Source organism: Leucoraja erinacea, chromosome 21 (genome assembly GCF_028641065.1).
Source record: "Leucoraja erinacea ecotype New England chromosome 21, Leri_hhj_1, whole genome shotgun sequence".
Lineage (NCBI taxonomy): Eukaryota > Metazoa > Chordata > Chondrichthyes > Rajiformes > Rajidae > Leucoraja > Leucoraja erinaceus.
The window spans coordinates 36,837,334-36,853,648 of NC_073397.1; the positions used below are offsets into that span (position 1 = coordinate 36,837,334).

General features: G+C 40.2%; 1 protein-coding gene across 1 annotated transcript in view; it reads right to left on the reverse strand.

Annotated features, from left to right (window-relative positions):
* LOC129707548 (protein SOGA1-like) overlaps window positions 1-16,315 on the reverse strand; it is a 68,485-nt gene that overhangs the window by 26,527 nt on the left and 25,643 nt on the right. The window contains 3 exon segments of the mRNA XM_055652680.1: window positions 487-633; window positions 5,057-6,337; window positions 9,398-9,460. Coding sequence (XP_055508655.1) covers window positions 487-633; window positions 5,057-6,337; window positions 9,398-9,460 — 1,491 coding nt within the window.

Genomic DNA, 16,315 nt, shown 5'->3' on the forward strand with positions numbered 1-16,315 from the left:
CATGAGCAACATTTAACCTGGGAGGAACCAGATTAGAATAAATTAAAATCATAAATTAGTTATTCGCATTCTGTTTTCACAAAGTACACCAGGAATTATTGTCCATTGAACTAAACAATACTGGAAAGTGAACACCTGAAGATTTTTAAGAATTTGGGGTAAAAATGAGGTTTTTGGGCAGTGTAGGTTAATTGGCCTGTAAATTGTCTCTATGTGTAGGACAGCACTAGTGGAAGAGTGATTGTTAGTCAACGTGGACCTAGCGAATTAGATCTTTTAAACCTCAAAGCACATATACATACATGGATTTTGAGGAGAACATCGTGCAATATGCAATAATATTCCTTATATGAATATTTAATCTTCTCACCTGGGGATATGAGCATTTTTATGTTTGCAATAAGGATAGTAGATACTTATTGTCCCATGCTTTGCATTATTAACCAGTACCTTTTATTACACTCATACACAATGCTGTAAGTTTACCTCTGTAGCATAGCAGTCACTTTCTTCACGGCTGTAGATGCTGTAATCCTTGGCGCTCTCCCGGTATTCCTTGGCGTTGGTACCACAGATGTCAGGGCTCTGACTCCCATCTTGTTGCCAGTCCCCTTGATTCCTAAATTCAGGTTGCTGCATGCATGGGCAAGTTAATGAAAACAAAACAAAGGATAGGGAGGGAACAAAGAAACAAAAACTGGGTATAGTAAACATTGAAAAAACTACAAGACAAAGAAAAGTATGAAAAGGAAAAACATCTTTATTACAGTGGCATATGAGAGTGTTTTAAACAAAATCAAAAAGACACTGAGTAAAATTATGGTCTGATTTGTTTGAGAAAACAGAGAAAAGAGAAGAAAAAGTGTGCAAACACCGGTTATGGTGCTCATGCAGTGAGTGATGCAGGGATTAAACCAGCAACATGCAAGCAATAGAGCTCTGATTCAAATCAGGAGTGTGCATGCACTTCTAAGCAACATTCTCCCAATCAATAAAATACTGCAAACCCAAGTCAGGAGTAACCTACAAAAGCAGCTGATTGATTAGCAAGGAAGGCCACAATCCCGTTTACCTTCACGCTACTTGTCAGATTATAAGAGAATAAATCTAGTTACTAGTGCTTTCCCCTGTAACCATATTTTGCTCCTATCTAAATAGTAAGGAAAATACTGGAATATATTAAGGAAATATTAAAGGACACATGGAAAATAACAAGATTGAGCAAAGTTAATTTGGATTTATAAACAAATTTATTAATTTAACAAATCAGTTTGAAATTTCTTGTGGAAAAAAGACAAAGTGCTGGAGTAACAGCGGGTCAGTCACAGGGAAGATGGAGAGGGGGGGGAGGAAGGAAGGAAGGGAGGAAGGGTTATATGTAGGTAGTCACCTATAATTGGAGAATTCGGTGTTCTTACCGTTAGGTTGTAATCTACACATGTGCAATATGAGGGTGAGGGACCCATCTATGGCAGCAGGGAAAACCTTGTGTACTAAAGAAAGGGGACATCTCGGATATCCTAGTATGAAAAGCCTAATTGTTGGAGGAGATGTGGTGGAGACAGGTAAATTGGAGTAAGGGGTAGCGTCTTTGCAAGAGGCAGGGTGAGAAGAGGTGTAGTTCCAATAACTGGGAGTCGCTAAGTTTGTAATAGACGGCAGTTGATAAGTCCGCCCCCATGACAGAGACAGGGAGATTGAGAAAGGGAAGAGAGGTGTCAGAGGTGCCTGGAATTTCTTGGGCTTGTAGCTAGAGGGCAGGTCTGGGTCAGCCTATTTATTACGTGCTATATTTGGACTTACAGAAGACCCTCAAAAAGGTCTGTACAAGAGATTATTAAACACATTAAGAGCACAGTGTTGAGAAAATATCCTGATGAGCGGGAATAAATGGGTAATTTTTAAATTTCAGTTGGCCAATGGGATGTAATATGGATCAGTGCTGGGGACCTTATTGTTTATAATCTATATCAATGATCTGGATGATGCCCTTCAAAGTAGTACGTTAATAATACTGAGAAAGTGAGGTGAGTACAGAGATAATTCAAGGGATGATGTATGTTCAGGCTAAATGAACGGGCAAAGATTGGGTAAATGAGGTAGAATGTAGGAAAATGGGAAATTATCCACTCGGCAAACGAAAATGGGATAACTTTTTTAAGTCAAGAAAGGTGGAAATGCATTGGTGGTTAGAGAGGTTTGGGTGTTCTTTTACACAAATCGTTGCAGTGAGCATGTATCAGCAAGTGGTGAAGAAAGGAAACAGTACATTGGTTTTTATTGCAAGATAATTTGATTAGTGTCATGAAGAATAACCCTGATAAGACCGCATTTGGAACATTGTGTACAGGTCTGGTATCCCCGAGGGAAGATATATTTGCATGGGAGGGGGTGCAGCATACGTACGTTCACCAGATCGGTTCCTGGGATGGCGTGTTTGGTATTAGTGTTGTCAAGTGTACCGAGATACAGTGGGCAACTAAGCTACATCCTTAGCTTATAAGAGGTCCGTTCAAGAGTCAGCTGCAGCGGAGTTCGGTGTAGGAGGAGAAATTAGGTAGATTGGGCTGAAGCTCTACAATCTTGGAGAAGGATATTTGACAGGGTAAATGCTGTTTTCCCTGGCTCGGGTTCCTTGAATCAGGGATCAGTCTCAAAACTAAAAAAAGGATTGGCCATTTAGGTCACAGTTGTAATCTTTATGTCTTTAACAAGCTAATGGTTTTTTGGAATGCTCTAGCCAAGAGGGCAGCACCTGTTCACTTGCTGAGTATATTCAGGCAGAGATTGGAAGACATTCTTTGGCATATGGAGGGAATTAAGGGAAACCAAGTCAGCTCTGGAAAGTCACTCAGAGGTTAGCATTATTGCTCGCTTCCGCAGGCACTGAATGACCCACTCCAGCAGCTCATATGTGTTTAAAGCTCCAATGAAATAGATTGTATAAATATGTCAACCATTCAAAAATTTGAATTCAATGACAAAAATAACATGATGGTATTAAAATTAATACTAGGAATTTTTTTAAATCAGATTTGAATCATTACTTGAGAAGGTAAACTACAAATCTTTTTTCCCCCCATGAGCATTAAAAGGAATGTCAGTATTTTCACCCAAAATCTAAAATAGCCATGAAGGAAATGTAACGATAAAGACAGCTTTGTCCTTGGGAATGTTTTGGATGCCAGAATCACCCAGTGAATGCAGGCAGTGACCAGTTCCACTCATTTCTTTCCAAGGTTGTTTCAGTAAAAACAAAAATATTATTTAAAATGCTTTTTATCTCTACCAATTTTCCTCACTGCTCACCTGAAAGTGTCGACTTGAAACAACTCCAATAGTGATGTTTATACTGAACTACCTTCTCCACGTGTCTGACATTCAAACACAGTTCTTGACAATGTTTGGATTACATGAACAAAGAGACGACTATAGACGAGGCCAAGTCCCTCATCATCCAGTAGCCATGAGCACACTATTGACGCAGACCATCTGATTGTGATCAAAGGCATGAATTGGATTGATCATTGATCAAATGTAATTCCTGAAAAATTTGGTTAGCCCATGCAGACCAGGGACTAAAAGCGGAACTATTTATTGTACTCTCAATCGGGAGATGAAGCAGAAACGCTAAGTTTTACTAAAGGGAAATGAGATATTTTACTGAACAAAAAGTGGATATCAAATGTTCAACACGTGCATGGGCAATATTTGTCATGCCGTTAACATGCAGTTAAGGTCCAGTACCATGGGTCTTCACAACGAGGAAGGTCCCTGGTCTGTGCATCTCAATCATGGAGACATCATACGTCACTGAAGCTGGACATTGCCCTTTGAGTGTCGTGGCAGAAGTCCATCCTAACTAGCTTTTGTTCACAAATCATTTCATATCCATGGATTACAACTTAAAAAATGCTCAGTTTCCCTTGATGTTCTAGTTGGTTAATTATGAAAAACTTTCCATTCCGCTATGTATTAAATCTTTGCTTCAACAGAAGCAGTTTATATTATATTAATTGTAACTATAATGTAATAGTGGCTGAACCACAATAACCTGAAGAAAGACAAAAAAACTACATTTGTTTTCAATAATCATAAAAATGTTGATTCATTGAACAAAGATACTTTAAAAAAACAAAACGGTTAATGTTGGAAGCCAATCTTGAACCAATAGGTCTAGCCAATAGGTTTTGAGAAATACAAATAGTTGAATTTGAATGTTTGTGCTTTAATCATGCACTATCTGAAACACTAATGTTAATCCTATGTCACACATCATGCAATGCCTCTTTTCAAAGTCTTATTTTCTAGGCTGATGGAAAAGCTTCAGAGGCCTATTTTAAAAAGCACAAACTTCAATGCAGAATGCAATAGGCATGGAACAAACAGAGTGCACATCAAGGGAAGTCATGCTCTGATGTACAAACAGGGGGTCATTTTGCAATTCTGAGGTCTACTCATAACACGTTGCCTGCTGAGAGCATTGATTGGGAGTTTGGTCACAGGGGCTAATGTGCCCAAATGCCAAGCCTGCAGAAGTCCCCAGCATGAGCACACATTTGTAAAATGACACAAGCACCTTCTACAATCCAGAAACTTACACTGACGTTTACAGCCACGGGTTTCAGGGCACTGACATCAATCCATTTGTAATCAAACTGCTGGTAACTAGAAGAAATGACTGTCTAAAACAAAAGTTCGAATCCACAAAGAATACTTAAATTTTGCAACAGTAGCAACGCACCTCAAATATTATTTTTGCATTCATAGTTACTAAAACTGAAATGGATCATACTGACAATTCCTGGCACTGGAAATATCTATATTCACCATTCATCACCTTCTTGAACCATGCACACCTCATTGGTACAAAGCTCTATGCTCACACAAGGTGTTTGTTACATGCAATGGGTTGTTAGCTTTTTCTGTTAATGTCACCAAAATTGAAAGTAAGAACTAGTGTTAGAAAACTTTTATTATTTGCTCACTACGGCATGTAATATGACAAACCAGGATGCTGATACAGGGGTAAAGAGCAAAGGAAATTTAACATTACCTTTAAATCAGTCGAGTATTCTTTTCCTACAGAGTCCATGGGCAGGTCTTGAGACATTGAAGTCAAAGTGGATAGGAAACTTGCTGATTCTGTCAGATGGGGTAAAGGGGAGTTTTCATCTCTGATGTTTTCACTAAGCTGATCAATTTTCTCAGTAACTGATGTCAATTCGTTTTTTAAGCCAAGGAGCCTTGAGTTAATGCTGCTCATTAAATTAGCGTCACTGACGTTTGCAGCTTCCTCACTGCTTTCACTGAATGACTGTGTTGATAAATCAATGGATGAACAAACCTTGCCGTCAGAAACAAAGCCACTTGTGTCTGAGATTAATAGATCAATGACTTCGCTAACAAGTTCAGCTTGATCTTTAATACCAAACAAAATGTCAAGGTCTTTAGTTCCCAACAAGCGACCAGTGAAGTCATCGTGGTCGGTCACCCTGCTGCTCCCACTGCCAGATGTTCTCTCCTGAGTTTCCTTCAAGTCATTTTCTCCTCCCACTGGTACTTCTCTTCTCGGCTGGGATGAAGAGAGATCTAGAGAGTCGCTAATCTCCGTGTCAAACTCTTTGCAACACTTTTGGCACTGGTAGGATGCTAAGTCGTAGCGCTGAAGGTTTGAAACCAGCACCCGGTTCTCGTATTCCAGTTTCTTGACTTTCCCGTTGAGGTCACTGATTTGGATTCTTGCTGCCATGAGCTCTTCCTGCGACGGCTCGTTCAACGACGGACAACTATCCGACCACGTTGACTCCTGATTACACTCACTCTTGTATCGATTTAGTTCATTCATCAGGTGCTTATTTTGGTCTTCCAACTCAATCAAGGATCGCCTTAAGAGCTCGGCCTCCTCTTCCACAAACTGAAGCTGACGCCTAAGCTCTCCAATATTCTCCCCAAACTCGCTGTAGCTTGTGCTGGTCATTCCCAGTCTCACATCCTGGCCCAACGACTCTTTCTCACAGTGACCTTTCAGCTCGTCCATTTCAGCTTTGAGACCGCGGTTTTCCACCTCCAGTTCGACTGTCCTTCGGCTCAAAATGTTGGCTTCCTCCTCCACCAACTTTAGATGCAGTTTCAGCTCTGCTTCTCTCACGTGAGGAGACTCTCCAAAGGCCCCAACAGACACGACGTTGTCCAGGTCACCGTAGAGAGAGCTGTATTTCACCAGATCCTCTTTCATGCTTTCATTCTCCTTCACTAACTTGGTCAGTTTTTTGCACATCACGGCCGCTTCCTCTTTCGCAAAATGGAGCTGGCACTTCAGGTCGGCGCTATCCTCCTATTTCAAATTATAAAGAGTAAATGCATATATTCGCAAGGACCAGTAAGTAATGCCTAGTAGTTCAGAACATATTGTCATTCCCGATAGCTTTTAAACCATCAAACCATTAGCCTGCTACATCTTCTTCTTGCGTATGGCGTGCACAGCCTAAAGTTATAGGACAACTTGTTCTATTTGATCTTATTTGATTGTGCACGCCGGGTTGATTGCATTCATCGAAACAGGGCGGACCACGTGAAGGTTGCAATCTCCCAGCCAAGCCTGCTACATGAAAGCTGCCATTGAGCAGGAAAAGGTGCAGGAAAGATTTACGAGGATGCTGCTATGAGTCGAGGGCCTGAACTATAGAGAGAGGTTGCACAGACTAGGACCTTATTCCTTGGATGCGTAGTAGGCTGCAGAGTGACCATATAAAGCTTTATAAAATAATGGGGGAATAGAGAGGGTGAACGCACACAATCTTGCCCAGGGTAGGGGAATCAAGAACTAGAGGGCACAGATCGAAGGCGAAAGGGTAGGGGAGTCAAGAACTAGAGGGCATAGATCGAAGGTGAGAGGGGAAACATTTATTAGAAATCTTGAGGGGCAGATAGTGGTGGCTATGGGGGACGTGCTGCCAGAGGGAGCATTTGAGGGAGATAAAATAAAATATTTTAAAAGGACAGGTACATGTAATGAAACGGTTTTAGGAAGATAGGTAATAATAATCTTATTTAATAGCACATTTTCAGTAGCATACCCCAAAGTGCTTCATATAATTACATTACATTACACACAGGGGTGAAGTGTCTTGCCCCAAGGACACAACGACAGTATGCACTCCAAGCATTCGAACCGGCTACCTTCCGGTCGCCAGCCGAACACTTAGCCCATTGTGCCATCTGTCGTCCCAGATATGGAGCAAATGTGGGCAAATGGGTCTAGCTTAGATGGGCATGATGGAGGAGTTGGGCCGAAGGAACTGTTTCCGTGCTGTATATCTCTAAGTTGACGGTACATAAGGGTAAGAACATGTCACAAACTTTGTATCACTGCCTCATTTTAAGTTTGCTATCATGGAGAAACAGATGCAGGCTAACTACTTTCTGACTGACAGCTGGCGAGAGGGGAATAACTCAGAGAATGGATCATTCCTCAGAAACCATTACACATCTGCCTTCAAACTGACTTTGGTTAAATATCTCGAAGAAATGGAACAGGGAAAAAAACATGACAATCCCCAGTCATCCTCAGATCCAAAACATGAAAGGCATGTAACGCAAAGCCTTAACTGTAGCATTGTTGACAAGAATTGAAATACAAAATCAGCATTTTATATGCAAACTACAGAAGACTAAGAGTTTTAGTTTAGTTTAGAGATACAGCGCAGAAACAGGCCCTTTGGCTCACTGAGGCCGGACCCACCAGCGATCCCCGTACACTAGCACTATCCTACACATTAGGGACAATTTACAATTCTTACCAAAGCCAATTGCCCATCAAACTTGTACGTGTTTGAAGTGTCAGAGGAAAACAGTGTTTAGTTTTGGTTTAGTTTAGAGATACAGCACAGAAACAGGCCCTTTGGCTGACCGGGTCCGCACTGACCAGCGATCTCCACACATTAACATCACCCTACAACCACTAAGGACAATTTTTACATTTACCAAGCCAATTAACCTACCAACTTGTACGTCTTTGGAGTGCGGGAGGAAACCGAAGATCTCGGAGAAAACCCACGCAGGTCACGGGGAGAACGTACAAACTCCATACAGACAGCATCTATAGTCATAATCAAACCCAGATCTCTGGGGCTGTAAGGCAGCCACTCTACCGCTGTGCCACCCCAGACCATTGTCTTAACCCGCTAACTCTAACAAAGGAGGATACAAGTACTGCTAGTGAGTGACAGACAGCCCATCTCCAATAACACTAATTTCTAATGTGAGGAATGACTCCTTTGGAAAATTGGAAGCCATGATCCTTTCAGTGAAAGCTCCCAGGAATTGTATGGGCTCCTAACACCAACCATCAATTCTCATCGTTCAGATGAATAGAATTCTCATGGAACTACCAAAGCTGTCCTGTTTTGGAGAATCTTATCAAACAGCAGAACTGTTGTTAAAGGCACACGGTTGTATTTTAAGGAAGATTTTAAGCAGCTTGTTCAGATCCTCTGAGCCATCTGACCAGCGACCGTCAATTCTGAACTCAGGCAGCAGCTGTAGAACTGGCAGGGAAAACCTTTGTAATGTGGTATGTGCAAGAATATTTCCATATCTGGACACGAGTGTCACACTTCATCACATCTGTCCATTTCAGTTTGAAAACAGTCAAACAGCTAGGTTAACGTGGCAGAGATCTGCACAAAACCTTACACTGTAGCTAAAGACAATCCCTCGGTTAACCCTTCTAATTCTCCGTCTGTTAAGTTATTTTTATCTTAGTTTGCTCTGCTAATATACTTGTATAATACATAATATATTAACAAATAAATTCAACAGCTATGCTAACCAGCTTGTACACATACAGTCATTGTTGCTGTCTGGTCTACTAAGTGGGTGAAGATTCTCACGTTAGAATAGAGAACAGTACAGCACAGGAACAGGCCCTTCGGCCTGCAATGTCTGTGCTGAACACGATGCCAAGATAAACTAATCTCATCTGCCTGTACATGATTCATATCTCTCCCTTCTCTGCACTTCCGTGCATCTATCCACAAGCATCTTAAATGCCACTATCGAATCTGCCTCCACCACCATCCCAGGCAGTGTGTTCTAGGCAATCACCACCCTCTGTGTAAAAATAAAATAAAAAATTCCCCCCACATCTCGTTTAAACTATGCCCTTCTCACCTTAAAGTTATGCCCTCTAGTATTTGACATTTCCATCCTGGGAAATAGACTCTGACTATCCACCCTTATCTATGCCTTTCATCATTTTATATACTTCTCTCAGGCCTCCCCTCAACCTCCGATGTTCCAGAGAAAACAATCCAAGTTCATACACCGAGTCCATTCAATCAGGCACAATGTGCAAAAAGCCATTCCCCTCCCCGAAACTGAACGGATTCTATACCTGTGGCAAGGGTTTCTTTTCTTGCTTTGTGGTGACACGACTATTTCTCTTCTTCAGGGAACTCTGGAAAGAAAATAAACATATTGTTTTATTACATTTGTAGCTGTTCAACTCCACAGTATATAATCTGTCCCAAAAGGCACTGAACCAGTGGGTAACTGCTCACTCTCCACAAATCCTGTTCCCTATTTTTATTACAACACTGCAACAGTCAGGCAAGATCACTTGATTAGGGATAGTCAGATACCATCCACATTCTTTATGCTGACTGAACATGGTAGACATAGAAAGACTGAACGGATAACTAGTAATTCAGCTGGTTCAAGGAGAGAATGAGAATCTCCAGCATGCATCTCTGGTTAAAGGTTATTTAACTTTCTGACTGGCCACGGGCGCCTGAGAGAATGCAGAGAGCACAAAATCCCGATTGAAGTTGAGTCAATGAGCACTTAACTTTGGGTGAACCACAATCTTTGATCTTGATCATAAATTGATCTGAATTGTCATCTCTCACTGAAATCCACAGTGAAGTTGAGCAATACCAGCTGCTCGAGTTTTTCAGTAGAAATACAGGGACTAAACCACTAATCTTCATAATTTGAATCTTACAAGGTGGTGACTTTATATCCAAAAAGGTAAGACAATGAGATTATGTAAAAAAAAACAGTACAGTAAAACTCCAGCAATCTGTTGCCCTGTTTTGTGAAACTCAATGGCTAGATATTTGGTTTAGTTTCTCCCGTTTCCTTTAAACTCCCATTACCTGCCTCTTTTAATCTTACAGGGTTTTATTTCCCTTTAAACTCACTGGAAAATGTAACTATACCATTGTACATCTAAAAAGAAAGTAAATTAAAAGTGTGTCGGTGTGTTAATAGGTGCAACATCAAATAGTCTGGAAAGTCCCCCGTTCACATGTTATCCGAGTTTTAATGTATTTAGTTCTGAAAGCACTTTCTAATCATCCCCTCATGGTTTATTACCTTTATCTACTCACATTTTACTGAGTTATAATGGAAGAAATATTTTCATTACATAAATACTCCTTCCATTTATTTCAAATCTGTTGTAGACAACATCTATTCATGCATTTAATTCTAGACTAATAAAGGGATTCATTAAAAACAATCGTCAAACTCGAGTACAATAGGTGGAGCAAAGGGGAAGCTACAGAATACAGAATATAGTCCTCAGCATTGTAACGCATCCAGAGACCAAGTCCAATGTCCACAATGGGGTAGAGGTGAATTAGTACCCTGGCTTATGGAAGAACCATTCAGAAGCCCGATAACAGGGGGGAAAGAAGCTGTTCTTAAGCCTGGTGGTGCACTTTCAAACTTCTGTATCTTTTGTCTGACTGCTGATCGATGGTCAGCGTAGACTCAGTGGTTAAGTCTTTCAATTAACTAATCAAACCAAGCTATCAGATTTCTGGTATAATTTTACAGTTTTAATGGCAACAAAATGAAACTAAACAAAACACTTAGGATCTTAAAAGCCATAAAAATCTGCACGTTTAAGAAATTCATGATGAAAATCTTGAACAATCTGTAATATACAACATTGGTGCATCTTGCCATATGTTAAACGAGGTTTTCATCTCCCTAGTGACATGGTAATATTTTTGAGATGTCAGCCTGGCTCAGATCCCAGAACATTGCTTGATGTTCTCCACACATTCTTATGCAATGATGTTAGAATAATGCAGACCTAAAGTTAAAGCTGAAACCTACTTGTTTGGTCATTAGGAGACTCATTTAGAAAGTAGCCCTGAAGATGGGAAATTCCAAATGAACTCATGCAGACTTATTTTCAAAATATCAGCCACCGCCAAATCCTGTGTAAGTCTTAATGCATTTATTTGAGTTGCATCAGATATAACTCAACTAAATGGGTTATCCAGTTTAAAAAAATATTAGTGACTGCACTGTCACGAGACACTCTCAAAAATAGTCATGACTGGCTCCTTGTTCAAAGATACACTCATTTTAACACTTTACATTTATTTTAAGATACACCAAGGTTAGAGAATTGTATCCAGTTATTTGACAGCAGGTCTATTGATCAGCAATAAACAAATGCATCATTTACAGAAGTCTATTGGAGAAGTAACAATCTCGGAGAGCAGGCAATTCAACTTCATTTGAATATAATCAAATTTCATTTGTTAAAACACCACAAAGATTACCAGACTCCAGAGAGTCTGCTGTGGACGCTCTCTCCACAGAAGTCAATAACAATGTTCATGTAATCTGCGTATTGCAATTACTTGCTGTAACTTATACCCAATAGTATCACAATAACCCACAGGTCTCAACATCAAAATGGCATTGGATAAAGTCATACAGTAGCTGCAAGGCATAGCTGAAGTTTACTTTTATTTACATATTAGCTCACAGTTCATAGCTTGCAGTTCAGTTTGCAAATTCAATGTATATTTGGTATCGAGATCCTCAGGCTGAATTTTTCTTCTTACATTCGGACTCATGGAAAGTGGCTTTATAACACGATACCTTATTGATCACTGGTTACCCATAAACCACTGCTTTCTTATTTGTGCCACTTTTTCTAAATATGGCCAAGTATCTCGACCACAATGCACATAATCCTTATTTCAATAATTAAGTAACAATTCAAATATTTGGTCCTTTCTACGAAGATGGTGGGCAACATCTGTGGAAGGACAGATTTAAAATCCAAGCTACTTCCCACAGCTACAAATTAGCAAAATACTTTAATTGTACATAGTTCTGGTATTTTTAAACATGTTTGAAGAGAGAAATCCTACTGTACTGGTAGCTCCAATCAACCTCCTCAGTTTAGCGTGGCAAAGTTACACAGCAGTAGAGTTGCTGCCTTACAGCGCTACTCGGGTTTGATCCTGACTACGGGGGCTGTCTGTATGGAGTTTGCACGTTCTCCCTGTGACCGTATGGGTTTACTCCAGGTGCTCCAGTTTTCTCCAGTAACACTCCAGAGATGTACAGGATTGTAGATTGGCTTCTGTAAATTGTTCCTAGTGTGCAGGATAGTGTTAGTGTACGGCATGATCACTGTTCTGTGTAGATTCAGTGGGCTGAAGGACTGTTTCTACGCTGATTCTCTAAAGTCTAACGGCAGTCCAACCCTTTGCCTGCCTGGTGGTGCCACAGGGCTTGTGGTTGTCCTGGCAATTCTTGGGAACGGCGTGGCGGGTAACCAGAAAGAGGCGAGTAAAATTGGAGCTGTGATTAGAAATATTCCTTACAAAGTCATACAATGAGTCTCAAAGTGAGTACAACTCCACTTTCCCCGTCTTGTATATCTTGCTGTAAAATTTAACAAGGCTTATGAGCTGAGTTATATCATCATTCCTCTCTGCATTACAGCAGAACATGAAGCAAATGATTTAAGAAGGATAATGCATTAACATATTCTGCTGTATTTTACTACACAGCAATTTACTTCATATTTTGTGCTCTAGAATGTACAGGTGAGGATTTGCTATTTTAGAGATGTCAATTTTCCCTTTCATATTTTTACAATAAACCACTGTGTTCCAAAGTTTTAGCTTAAAGTTTTTTAAAAATCACCACCTTGAAATCCAGATTTTTGGTTCACTTAAGGAGATCTCTAGCACTGAGATTGGAAGTGGATTGTGCCCTTGTGATCAGGTTGTTTAAAAGAACATGAATCACTGCTGCAATCTTGAAAATGTTATGGGAACTGCAGCCAATTTAAATCTACAGCTTGCACATTGGTGCATGCACGGAATTAATAGGAGTCAATGAGGGATGCCTTGAATGTCACACATGCCCTCTCGCCCAATGTTAGTGAATGCTGTACTTAAATTAAATGTCAAGTGGTTGGATTGTATGCCAAAGGCAGGATCTTTTCATGACATAGCAGAGATTCTCAGAGGAATAGACACAATATGCAATATTCTTCCTCAGACAATTTGTTTTTAGTTTAGTTTAGAGATACAGTGCGGAAACAGGCCCTTCGGCCCACCGGCTCCGTGCCGACCAGCGATCCACACCCTAATTCTAGTTTTTTAAAAAAGGTGTAAAATATATCTGTTTTTTCTTGATACTGTACATGAGCGAACTATCACTAGTACTTAACGAGGTTTTATCGAAAGATACCAATACTAATGGTGTTGTGTTCTCTAATTCAGAAACACAATATCAGCTTTTACCACTTTCATCAGAATTCAAACTCAGACCCTGAAAATAGCAGCGGAACCTAGGGTTCAACCAAATATTCTTCATTTTCTCCCCAATCTATTGTCTTAACATTAGGAATATTGTTATAAATGCGTCACACCAACTTATGTAACATTAAGTAGTTCAATTCATTATTATCACATGCACCAAGATACAGTGAAAAGCTTAATCTGTGTTCAGTCAAATACACAAACAAAGGAGCGGTGATGGCAGTTTTGGAATGGCCCACCGTGGAGCAACAAACACAATGAATCTAGGCAGATCATCTCTAAACTAGGGTGCTTCATTAATCTCATTACTACCATTTCTTCAACAGTTCAACATCTGGTTTCCAACCTATGGAATCAAACATCGTCAGTTCCCTGGTGAACTGAAAATATTATTCCTTTAGCGTTTGAGACTATCTGTGGTAAGGGCTACAAATTATTCACTCTTGTTCGCCAGAGATGCAGCTGACCAGCTGAGTTCCTCCAGCACTTTGGGTCCTTTTCTGTGAACCTGCAGTTCCTTGTTTCTACAACAGTTCCTGTGTTTCATGTGCAGCATGCTTGCTTGATGTATGCAATAGTAAAATGGGTGCTTTTCATAGATGTGATAGACATTCCTACTGCAAGATCAAATATGATGGAGCGCATCATGCCACTCAGTTCATCCATGGCATCCAGAGTGCATTGAGGAAATGCAAACTTAACTGGTCTTATGGTCAATAACTCAATACAAGCTGAGCTCTGAGAGGCCTTGCCCATTCCATTAAACACATCTATTCTGGCAAATCTATTACAATTAATGCATGCTCCTGTATTTCTGGCACAAACACAATATATAACAAGCAGTATTTATAATTTTCTTTATAGGAGATTGCAAAAAAAATTAAAGAATGTAAATTTAAAAAAATGAAGGTCAGGATATCCACTTCTTAAACATGTTGTTCTCTGTGCAAAAGCCACAGGCTTTTGCTGAATGTTTAAGAAGGAACTGCAGATGCTGGAAAATCGAAGGTGGACAAAAATGCTGGAGAAACTCAGCGGGCGAGGCAGCATCCATGGAGCAAAGGAAATAGGCGACGTTTCGGGTCGAGATCCTTCTTCAGACAGATGTGGGAGTGGGGGGGGGGGGGGCGGCGCGGGAAGAAGAAAGGAATAGGCGGAGACAGTGGGCTGTGGGAGAGCTGGGAAGGGGGAGGGGAAAGAAGGAGAAAGCAAGGACTACCTGAAATTGGAGATCAATGTTCATACCGCTGGGGTGTAAACTACCCAAGTGAAATGTGAGGTGCTGCTCCTCCAATTTATGGTGGGCCTCACTCTGGCCATGGAGGAGGCCCAGGACAGAAAGGTTGGATTCGGAATGGGAGGGGGAATTGAAGTGCTGAGCCACCGGGAGATCGGGTTGGTTCGGGTTGGGCGAAGCGATCACCAAGCCTACGCTTGGTCAGCTGTTGCAGAATTTTCATTTAATAATCTAACGATACGTCCCTCCGAAAGACCATGGTCAATGTTTCTATTGATCAAATGTTAAGACTTTGCCAAGCCTCGGTTACATCAGTGAAGCAGGAAAATAAATCTCTTAAACATAAAAAAGTCTAAAGAAGATGTAAATGAGAAAGTTTGTGAAAGCTTTTAGAAAATCTCCTTAAAAAAGTTTGGTTAAATCATCAAAATTGCCCCGAATTAAGCCAGGAAATGGTGTTAAACAAGCAAGCTTTATTAAAGTAGAGCAGCGAGCCAGAATGCGCATTGGGCTGGAAAGTTGGAGGAAGTTCCATTGACTTGCAGCCTGCATATTAAACGCAGGTTTCCTTAAACTGAAGTGGTAATTTCCTGCCCCTAAAAAAACACTAAGTGTCACTGTGACTTAAACACTGTTGCTCCGGTGACAACTATATAACTTTAAAAAAAAATGAGGTTCACTACAGCCATCAGGCTATTAAACACTACAACTTCAAATAAGCTCTGAACTACAATAGACTATTATTATTATTGCACAACTATTGTTTTTTTTTAGTATATTTGCGGGTGTGTGTGTGTGTGCGGTGTGTGTGTGTATGTATATATATGATATATATATATCATATATATAATGTGTATACTTGTGGCTATGTATATATACACACTAAACTTTTTTTCTCCTCTGTCGTTTATCATATTGTTTACAGTGTACTATGTGTACATATTCTGTTGTGCTGCAGCAAGTAAGAATTTAATTGTTCATATGACATTAAAGCTCTTGACTATTATAAACATCCTCTTGTGGAAAACTCTGATTTACTACATTAGTAATAACCATGATCTCTCAGTTGCTACCTTGTGTGGAGAAAATCATCCTACAAGTTAATTCAAATCTTTGCCCAAAACAGCAATATGGTGAATATTTTGCATACGTATTCTGATGATACTATTTGATGAGGCATTGTGACAACTTTCCTTTTCGTATGGAAGGGAGCTGTTCAGAGAAGCATAATGAAAGTGAGTACAAAGACATCATTAGATTGGCAGGGAGAGGTTTTTTAAGTCAAGAACAATGAAAATAGAAACACTAGCATGAAACCTGTCTGCATTTTGTTAGAATTGGATGACTGGAGACCACTAATAGGGGAAAGATTATCAGCATAAAATATATAATTAGAAAAACAGTCCCTTATTCAATTTTACATTTTCCTCTTGCCATAGCACCTATCACTGCATTATAGGAACATGCCGATATAAAGTGTCTGACT